The 11,258-nt window shown below is 38.0% G+C and overlaps 1 protein-coding gene across 2 annotated transcripts; it reads left to right on the forward strand.

Moving 5' to 3' along the window:
- The first annotated feature begins 559 nt into the window (after window positions 1-559).
- Window positions 560-10,858, forward strand: LOC115418021 (cytochrome P450 2J2-like). 2 transcript variants are annotated; one of them, XM_030132310.1, is made up of 9 exons: window positions 560-803; window positions 2,696-2,858; window positions 3,079-3,228; window positions 3,394-3,554; window positions 3,634-3,810; window positions 6,789-6,930; window positions 7,006-7,193; window positions 9,381-9,522; window positions 9,619-10,858. In XM_030132310.1, the coding sequence occupies exons 2-9, from the start codon at window positions 2,747-2,749 to the stop codon at window positions 9,792-9,794; spliced, it is 1,248 nt and encodes a 415-aa protein (XP_029988170.1). In that variant the 5' UTR covers window positions 560-803; window positions 2,696-2,746; the 3' UTR covers window positions 9,795-10,858. The 2 variants fall into 2 exon arrangements, with proteins under 2 accessions (XP_029988170.1, XP_029988169.1); XM_030132309.1 differs by having other exon boundaries at window positions 560-798.
- The last annotated feature ends 400 nt before the right edge of the window (window positions 10,859-11,258 follow it).

The raw sequence follows: 11,258 nt of genomic DNA on the forward strand, positions 1-11,258 counted from the left end.
ATGTAAATAATTGGTGTAAAATGCAGCTTTTCATCTTTTCATGGTCATCAGATATGACCCATTTGGACGTTCAGAGGCTCTGTAGTGAATGTTGAAACACAGTCATCTTCTACAACATTGATTCACCAGTAAAACCCATGGAGTTGGATCAATGACAGTGGATGGAGACACTTGGGTTATGTTCAGTTAATGATATATTTTACTGAAAAAGTCACTTTTTCTGCAGTTTCCTCTGTTTTTGATACAATAACCCTCAACTTTAATTTGAGCTTTTATGAATATCTACATGATCAGTAAATTAAATACAAGAATATACCTGATTTGCGCTGATAAAATACAAAATACAGAGGATAATATGATTTCATTTGGGAATTGCCACAAAAGTAATGCTGGGTCTTCATGGGTTAATGAGAAAGACCTTCATTGTATCCTAAACATGTGCACACATGAATGAAGTCATCATAGAAGAGGTCGAGCTCCAGTTTTTTTTTTTCCTCTCTCACCCAGAGGTCATCAGAGGCCCCCAGTGTTTCGTAACATTTCCTTGTTCCCAGCCACACTGTGACGGCCCAACATTCTATGTGCAGAAACTCCTACAGATCTCCTGAATACAACATGATTTTTCAGGCCCTTTTTGAGTGCATGGATCTTCCAAGTTGGCTGCTGTTTGGTTTTGGAATTCTACTTTTATTGGATCTGATCAGAAACCGGAGACCTCAGAACTTCCCGCCAGGACCCTGGGCTCTGCCTTTTCTTGGAAATGTCTTCACCGGAGTTGACTTCAAAACAATGGAGAAGGTCAGGTCTGTTCAGGCAATAGGCCATGAGACAAATATGAACATCAAATCTGCAGGTTTACAGCATTTGCATTACTTAATCACCAACATAAATGTCTAATTAATACATATACAGCTCAAAATAAGAACTGGTTGGAACATTATGGAAGATGGAAATTAAATAAAAATGCAGCAACATCAAAATTTGCTTTGATTTATAAATATACATCTATTCCTGACAACCAAGCTGAAATATTTCAAGATGAAACCAAAGTAGTTTAGTAAAATAGGTTTTAATAATTAAATATCAATGTGATTTGAAACACTCAATGTGAAGGGGTGGGGTGGGGGGGTCTAGTCCTGTAGGACCAAAGATGGGCTGAGAATTGACAGAAAAGTGTTGAAATGTTTAATGTAATATTCCTGGAAGAAAGATGGGAAGAGATTTGGATGTTATCCCCTGTAGAGTCAGAACAGAATTAAAAGATGAAAAAACAAATCTGGATGTTTTTCAGTGAGTAAAAGTACCTAAACTGAGCACCAAGACCTCTGATCTGTCAGACGACATGGTAATGAGAACCACATGGGCTCAGAATGACTGTAACAAGCTTATGTTACGCTTCACAGTGGATAGATTTAAACCCACAAAAACTCGAAATATGCTACTACACATGTGTATTTAAATATAGTAGCATATTTAAAGTTTACCCATAAAGTTGGAATAATTAATTTTTCAGGCACATTTGTCTTTTTATTCCTATTAATACACATCAGTAATCATTAATCGGTAATCTTTGACCCAGTGCAAACATTACAATAGACAGTTACACTTCACCATACCATACCATACCCATACCAACTTTATTTATAAAGCACTTTAAGAACTTTACAGCTGGCCAAAGTGCTGTACACCAAACATAAAACAAGGGATTAAATAAGTAAATAAAACTAGTGAAAACACAGGGTGTTAAGTGGGCTAAGAACAACACAATACAAACAACATAAAAAGAAAGACGAGTAAAAATCTGTTAAAAACAGCATAAAAAACAGACATGTCACTCATTGATTAAAAGCTAATGAGAAAAAGTGCATTTTAAATGTGATTTAAAGACAGGTAGAGACTGAGCCTGTCTAACAACTAAGGGCAACTGGTTCCACAACTTTGGGGCGACAACAGAAAAGGCACGGTCCCCACAAAGCTTCTTTTTAGTTTTTGGAACCACAAGCTGCAGCTGATCTGCTGACCTGAGAGCACGAGAGGGGGCATAGGGGTGGATCAGGTCACACAGGTAGGAGGGGGCAAGGCCATTCAAACATTTAAAAACAAATAGAAGAATTTTAAAATCAACTCTAAAACGCACTGGTAACCAATGGAGTGAAGCTAAAACCGGTGAAATATGTTGATGTTTCCGTGTCCCTGTTAAAAGCCAAGCTGCAGCATTTTGGACCAGCTGCAGTCGGGAAAGTGCATTTTCACTCAACCCGGCATAAAGTGCATTACAATAGTCAAGTCTAGTAGTTACAAAAGCATGGATCACGGTTTCAAATAGATCCCTGGGCAGAACAGACTTTACTTTTGCAAGCTGTCTTAAGTGAAAGAAACTTTATTTAAGAATAATCAAGAATAATTCACATCATCACATATTTATATGATTTATATGGAATATTTTATTACAACTTGATGTACAACTGTGTATATACACTAAATATATGTACAGCATATCTATGGGTGGATAGATAGATAGATAGATAGATAGATAGATAGATAGATAGATAGATAGATAGATAGATAGATAGATAGATAGATAGATAGATAGATAGATAGATAGATAGATAGATAGATAGATAGATAGATAGGTTGATTTGCAGACCAGTAAATTGCCATTCCATGATTAAAGGACATGTTTCTCGACAAACAGCTTTCTGAGCAGTACGGCCCAGTGTTCAGCCTGAGGAGAGGCAGTGAGAGGATGGTGTATATTTCCGGATATAAAATGGTCAAAGAGGCTCTTGTTAACCAGCTGGACAGTTTCATAGATCGACCTATTATCCCTCTCTTCCATGCTACCTTCAAGGGCCTTGGTAAGTAAGTTCATGGGTGGATGATGTGAATATGTCAGTGAATGTACCACAGATAGCTCCTATGAAGCTCCATCTCCAGGGTTAAAGGGAACATTTTTGCTTTTCCAATATTTGTAAGCAACCACACTCATTATTTGAAGGTATCTTAAACTAACCTTTGTGACTAGTTGATGGTTTTCTGTGTTTAATTTTAATGTAACTCCATTTGATCTTTTCTCAGGCATAGCTTTGAGCAATGGTTATCTGTGGAAGAAGCAGAGAAAGTTTGCAAATACTCACCTGCGTTACTTTGGAGAGGGCCAAAAGTCATTGGAAAAATATACGGAAGTTGAAAGTAACTTCCTTTGTGAGGCCTTCAAAGACGAACAAGGTTGGTCAGTTGCTGGGTCGTGTCTACGTGTTCATGAAACATGGCGACTGCTGACATGTACCTCACATCACCACATAACGTTCCAAGACTGTTTGACAGATAAAGTGGTTTCACTAAATCCCTTCTCCTGACTTGTAATGAATCTATGCTCTATTATTTTCCCAGGTCAACCGTTCAACCCCCACTACATCATAACTATGGCAGTGAGTAACATCATCTCCTCTGTTGTGTTCGGACATCGGTTTGAGTACACTGATGCAAGTTTTCGGAAGATTCTGGAGTTGGACAACGACGCCATTGTGTTGGCGGGCTCAGCGGTGACTCAGGTAAGGTCTCTCTCAATCATACAAATCCAAGAAATACATTTGATATCCTTTCTAATTGGACAGTTTTCCCCATCATCAGCTGTATGATGCCTTTCCTGGCATCCTGACGTACCTGCCAGGACCCCACCAGACCGTCCACGCTAACTATCGTCAGATCACAGAGTTCCTGAAAAAAGAAATAGAAAAGCACCAGGAGGAGTGGAACCCTGATGACCCTCGTGATTTTATTGATGTTTACCTTGATGAGATAGAGAAAGTAAGATACCTACACTTCTTTTACTTTTTACCCCGCCCCCAAAGGGGAGGCAAGGGGCATTGTTTTTGGTTCGGTTTGTTTGTTTGTTTGTTAACACTCTAGCAGCAAAACTATTGGTTGAATTCGTACCAAATTGGGTTTATAGATTACCAGTGACTCAGAATAGATCTCAATACATTTTGGGAACAGTAGGTCAAAGATCCAATTTTTTTTGAGTTTTTAAAACCTTTTTTTTTCCCTATTTACTTATGATGGGCACAATTTCAAATGTCTGTAGCAGCAAAACTGTTGGTTGAATTCATATCAAATTGGGTTTATAGATTGTCAGTGACCCGGAATACATGTGATCACATTTTGGGAAAAATAGGTCAAAGTTGAAATTTCTTATGAATTTTTAAATTTTTTTTTCTTCTCCCATTTACTTAAAATGTGCAAAATGTCAAATGTCTATAAGAACATCAATTCTGTTTCAATTTATTTGGTAACGTGGCACATACGAGGGCTGTTCAATAAGTTCATGGCCTCACCCAGAAATACTGGTTGTGATAATACAGGATGTTACATTCTTTCGTGGTGGGATAGTGATGCTTGAACATCGATGGACCAAGTGCATTGCTGTAAATGGAGATTATGTTGAAAAATAAAATATAAATTATCAGTCTGTGTTGTTCTGTTCTGGGTGAGGCCATGAACTTATTGAACGGCCCTCGTATATAGAGGCAATTGATATGCAGACATCAGCACACACATAGACATGGTGACATCAGCTGGATCGATACCAAAATTAGATTAGATTTAGATTTAGATTAGATTTAGTTTATTGGTCCCTGTGGGGAAATTCGTCTTCACTGACTGAACATTACAAGAAAAAGACAGCCAACATTAGCCAACAAAATAAGCTACACTACATGCGAGGGGTGGGGTTTGTTGTGCCTGGAACTACTTGTTTTTATAAAGTTCCCTGAAAAATAGCTACATATCGGTAACATCATAGCATAATTGCCTAAGTAGTATTTTTTGGCCAAAATTGTGATGCCTGCATAAAATGAAGCAGCAGTTTTAGGAGTGTAAAGTTACACAGATATCTCCATTTGGCCAAAAATATGACTTAGGCAATTATGCTATGTGGCTAATGATATGTAGCTATGCAGTAAAATATTGTGTAATGAGGGCAAAAAGGGTTGGTTATATTAATATGACACTATGGACATTAGTCAACCGTTAATGACATTAAAACTTATCTTGTCCTGTTTGGTTCATCATAGCTTTTGCAATGACGTTTATGTGACTGGGTCCAAATAATCAGTGGTAGAAAGTAATTTGAGTACTTTATTCAATTACAATTTGATATATTTGTACTTTAGTGTGTCTGTTTTATTGAGCTTTATTCCATCTCACACAAAAATTGTACATTTAAAACAACATGGATGATTGGAGGAGATGTATGTGGGGTTGCTAACTTTCAAATAGTAAAAAAAAATACCTAAAATTAGTCATGCCAAAGCTGCCAGTATGTCAAATTCAAGAGATATGCACTTAATATATTCAAGCTGATGGACTGTTGTAGTAAGTAGAGTCATTCTATTGGTCTCCCATGGTGATGAAGACTAGTGCCACAGTGCCTTTGACCAAAGCATCAAAAAGTGACCAGATGGGATGAGAATCATAAAGAAACTATTTTTAGAGTCGAAGAGAAAAGAAAATGACAGTAATAAAAGCTAGATGCTGGAGTTTGGAGTTTAATGATGAAATCACAGTATTTCTTCCACACGGATAAGTTTAATTATGAGGTTTATGAAGGTTTAATTATTATTACTATGGGATGTTATTATGTTCCCTAAGTTTGCTGTTTGTTGAACTATGGTTCAGACTAAACTGACAGTTCTGACCTTGTTTGTTTGGTTTTACTGTGGCTGTTTTCTGTCTAAACACAGAGCTAAGCTAACAGCGCTATAATGTAAACTATCAGTAAATATGAAGATTATAAGACACTGTGTTATTTTGACTGATTGTCAAAATAAGCAGCTTTGAGTTTTTGTTTGATCAAGACTTGATGATACCATAATACAGATGTGTGTAAACAATCAGACTTATATTTTATTCACTGAGTTATACAGTCTGTGGATACATGCCATGGTATTGATTTGTTACTCGCTTCAGTGGTCATAAGTGTGTTCTGGCATGTCAGTGCTACATAGAACCCGATAAAGAAATAAGAAGCTACCAACTGCACATTTTGATGGTTTTTAACCCTTTCGTGCATGAATTATGAGAACCTTAATCAATCTTTTTTCCTGAGTGTTTTTATTCCTCTGTAGGCATGAAAAAAACAATGTGATTGAATTTTATTTTATTTTTTTATGAACCTTATAAAATATCCACTCAGCTGGACACCATGCGTTTAACTTTTGAAGCAAAGAAATGTGTATTTACTGACATATTGTGTGAAAACTATGAAATAATTTTTTTTCTTTTAATGTTGCTAATCTGATGTTTTGTCACATTTTAACATAATATAATAGTAGTTATTACTCAAATAATATGCAAAAAACAAACAAACACCTTTTTGTTACAAAAAACCCCAAAACTGTTAATTACAGTCTAATAACAATTAGCAATTGATTTACACTCATATATGTTGCTGCAAATCAGGTTTATCAATAACAGCAAAGTTACAGTAATGGTATGAATTACAGTGTATTATGGGATGATGCATAAGTGTCCACTGTGTATGGATGATATGGAACTAAAACAACAAAAAACATGAATATACAAGTGAACAGCTGTAGAATAACTGTCCACTGGAGTGACCAGTATGCATGAAAGGGTTAATGTTGGATTATTTTGTGTGGAGGGATGATATTCTAAGTACAACTGTAAAAAGGCAGAGAAAATTCTAAAATGCCATATACAAAGTGGCTTATATAAGAATTGCACTCTATAAAATAACAAATATTTTTCTACTTTCACATTGCCAGAAGAGGGGGGATCCTGAGGCCGGCTTCCGCATAGACACCCTGCTGGTCAGCACCCTCGACCTCATAGAGGCCGGGACAGAATCAGCAGCAAACACGTTACGCTGGGCCCTTGTGTACATGATGCACTACCCAGAGATACAGGGTTGGTGAAGTCATCCTGCAGACTTAAGAGTGAACATGCTTTTGTACAATCAACCATAATATTTCATATCTGCAGAGAAAGTGCAGGCAGAGATCGACAGGGTGATTGGACAGTGTCGTCAGCCCACTCAGGCAGACAGAGTCAACCTGCCCTACACAGACGCTGTCATCCATGAGTGTCAAAGAATGGGAAACATTGTTCCTCTGGGATTTCCCAAAATGGCCAGTAAAGATGCCACACTGGGGGGATACTTTATACCCAAGGTGAGAGACTGTTTATTTCATTCAGTATGTGTTTATACAAGGGTTGACCAATAGGGTGCTCCAATCAATGAATGCACCCACTGTTAAATTAAGGCTGATATCGATATATAAAAAAAACAATTTGGCAATTATTAGACAATTATGTATTATACAGACAATTATAAAAAAAAGTTCTTCCTTTAGTGTCAGGCAAATTTTGTTATAAAACTATAAAGCTTTAATCACACTAAATCATACACATTTATGAAACAATCCTTAACATAATACATAAACAGATAAATCGCTCACTGCCACGGGGAAAACAATACTGGGTAAAACTGATGTTCAGTTCAGACGTGCACTTTACTCCAAAGCCAAAAATACACACATAAGCCATACTTATCCTGCTGTAGTGTGCCGTGGGAATTATGGTACATAAGTCTAAAAAATTGCACATGATCGCCCCCTCACGTCATATTTTCCACTGGAGAACTGGGAAGAAATTTTGATACAGGAGCTGCTGCCAAAATAAAAATAACCTTTGAACTTTTCAACATGGTGGGGAGCAATGAGGGATTCATTTCAGCTGATAAACAATGCTTTTATTAACGTTCCGCTGCTGTTAACTGATTATTTTGCACATTTATAGTATACAAAATTTGCAAAAAAAAAAAAAAAAAATGCTGTAACAGATGAATTAACACACCCAATGCTGTTTGACCCAAATAGCATAGTAGTATATGTTGTATCAGCCATTTTTCATTTTGCTATGACAACAAAAGCATGTGAACACAACACACTCGTAATTTGAAATTCACAAGTGGAAAGGATCAACTTCCTGAAAACATGTGAAGGCGGCATTAGAGTTACATTCACATATAAACATATATAAACATAATCCACACCACAAACTGTTAAAGAAAACATGCACACTCACACTGCTCCCTTCTGACAAAATGTGACCAGTTGGTTCAACTTAACAAGTTTTTGTAAATTGTTCTACCCCTTTCCTAAACTTTCTGTTAGATTTGTAATTTGCAGCCTAATCAAGTAACCTGTTCAGTTCAGTTTATTTAGTTATGTAGCCCAATATTTAAAAGCCCTTCCTTATGATGTGTAATAAGTAACAGATCACTAGTTGTCCTTTAAAACACAAGAAGTAAAAGCATCATACTGTTGTGATAATTTAATCAAAGTAATGTCCATCCATCCATCCATTTTCTTCCACTTTATCCGGGGCCGGGTCGCAGGGGTAACAGTCTAAGCAGGGATGCCCAGACTTCCCTCTCCCCAGACACCTCCTCCAGCTCTTCCGGGGGGACCCCGAGGCATTCCCAGGCCAGCCGAGAGACATAGTCTCTCCAGCGTGTCCTGGGTCTTCCCCGAGGTCTCCTCCCGGTGGGACATGCCCAGAACACCTCCCCAGGGAGGCGTCCAGGAGGCATCCGAAACAGATGCCCGAGCCACCTCAGCTGGTCCCTCTCGACGTGGAGGAGCAGCGGCTCTACTCCGAGCTCCTCCCTGGTGACTGAGCTCCTCACCCTGTCCCTCAGGGTGCGCCCAGCCACTCTGCGGAGGAAACTCATTTCGACCGCTTGTATCCGGGATCTTGTCCTTTCGGTCATGATCCAAAGCTCATGACCATAGGTGAGGGTAGGAACGTACACTGACTGGTAAATCGAGAGCTTCGCCTCTCGGCTCAGCTCCTTCTTCACCACAACCGACCGGTACAGTGACTGCATCACTGCAGACGCTGCACCGATCCGTCTGTCAATCTCACGCTCCATCTTTCCCTCACTTGTGAACAAGACCCCAAGATACTTAAACTCCTCCACTTGGGAATGTCAAAGTAATGTAATTTATAAAATTTGATTACTTGTGGACTGAAAAGTCCTTAAACACAGTAGTGTTTTCCAGGAACCCTCTTCTGATTTCAGAAGGAAAGTATATCTTTCCAGCACTGAAACCTGCTTTTGTCCAGCAAAGCAATTACATATTAATTATCAGCAATTATATAACTGAGCCCCCCCCCCCCCCACACATTTATTATGTAATTTAATTGTGTAACTCTAGTTAGTAGTTACTCTCCAGCACTTTTGCTTTGCAAATACAGCTTGACTCAACTGGAGAAAATGTGTCCCACAATAACATTTGTAAACTATGAATGCACAGCAGTTCTGACAAATACCTCATAATTCTTTCCTAAAGGGCACAAGTATTACCACAAACCTTGCATCAGTGCTGTTTGATAAGAATGAGTGGGAGACTCCAAACACCTTCAACCCTGGGCATTTTCTGGATTCAGAGGGACGGTTTCGCAGACGAGAGGCCTTCTTACCATTTTCAGCAGGTTCTGGCTTCACTACTACAGTTATAAAAACACTATTTACATATGTTCTGATAGTACCATATTAACTTAAATCTGTTATTTGTGCTTTCTTTTCAGGTAAACGGGTGTGCATCGGAGAGCATCTGGCTAAAATGGAGCTGTTTGTTTTCTTTACATCTCTACTTCAGTGTTTCACTTTCTCTCCTGTTCCTGGTGAAATTCCCAGTTTGGAGGGTGTACTGGGCTTCACCTACTCCCCTGAAGAGTTCAGGATACTGGCTGTGCCCCGCTGATGCTCTTCATCTGTTAGGCTCTTTTTCCTCGACTCTACATTGTTACATAAGACCATGATTATGTTGGAAAATCTGTGTAAGACAAACAAAGCATAAAGTACTGGCATTGCTATGAGTCCTTCTGTTTTGGTAGAAATGGAAAAACTTCTCATTCTACGCAGAAATTCAGTTTGAGCATTTGGGTTGTTAATGAGTTTTCTTTGTCAAATGTAAGAAGCAAGATTCAAGACCTTTATTTTTCCCTGGGGGCCAAGTGCTTCTGCTGCAGTAGCAATTAAAACAGCAACAATTTCACAACAACAAATAGCAATGACAAAACAAAGTGCGACACAAGATGACAATCACATCAAAATTGGTGGTGCAAAAAAAACACTTACTTAAATAAGCTTTAATGCATCTGTTTTTAGATTGTTTAATTATCCAAACAATGGTTTGTGTTCTCAACATGCTGCAGCAGATCACACTGACACAGAAAACAGGTGAGAGTTGAAGGTCCGCCCTTCGCTTTTATATTCAGAGCTCCTGAGCGGTATCGGACATGCTGTAGTCATTGTGCGACGATTTCAGTGATAAGACTAAAAACAACAATCTTGACTTGTTGAACAGGTTCCTGTCTTTACTGTTTTGTTTTCGTCTTTCTTTTTGCATTTGAGACTTCAACAAATGTTTATATTACACCACTTAGGTTAACATTTAATGACAGAAAAGTATTGTTATTCTTGATCCAAAAGACAAAAAAAAAAAAAAATTAAAAGAATTTTGGTTGTTTATCACTTGCTTAATGACAAAGAATTGCTTGTAGAGTTGAGGAGTTAAAACCAGATGTTATTAAGGACCCTCACACAAATATACAATAATTAAAAAGATGGAGGTGAGGCATCACACTGTGTTTATTACTGATACTGAATCATCTTATGACTGTGGCCTTTGATACTGGGTCAAATGTAAGTAACACGAATTGCATGAGGTTGTGTAACTATCCAAACACATCTGTAATATCTCTGTGAATATTGAACAAGTATGTTTCTGAATATATGTATTAATCTCCTGACAATTACATTTAATTAAATCATTCTATGCACTCTAATTAATGAGAAAGACCTTTATTTCATCCTAAACATGTGCGCACACGTGTGCATGAAGTCATCAAGCAGCTGGAGGAGTTCAAGCTCCAGCCTTGTTTTTCTCTCTCTTACCCAGAGGTCATTTAAGGTCTCCCAGTGTTACGTAACTTTTCCTTGTTTAGGAATTTTTGCTCCAATCAGGATCCTGTGTGCAGAAATTCCTAGAGAGTGACATCAGTACATCAAATGCTTCAAAAACCATCATTCATACTTTCACCGCTGGATTCCTGGATTCATCTGGGCAATTATCCAAACTAAAAGCCTTCTCACCATTTTCAAATCTTTCTTTTTAAACTTCTGCACTGATAATAATACTGTTTGTCTCAGAAGCTCAACATAC

The sequence above is a fragment of the Sphaeramia orbicularis genome, chromosome 4, assembly GCF_902148855.1.
Source record: "Sphaeramia orbicularis chromosome 4, fSphaOr1.1, whole genome shotgun sequence".
Classification (NCBI taxonomy): Eukaryota; Metazoa; Chordata; class Actinopteri; order Kurtiformes; family Apogonidae; genus Sphaeramia; species Sphaeramia orbicularis.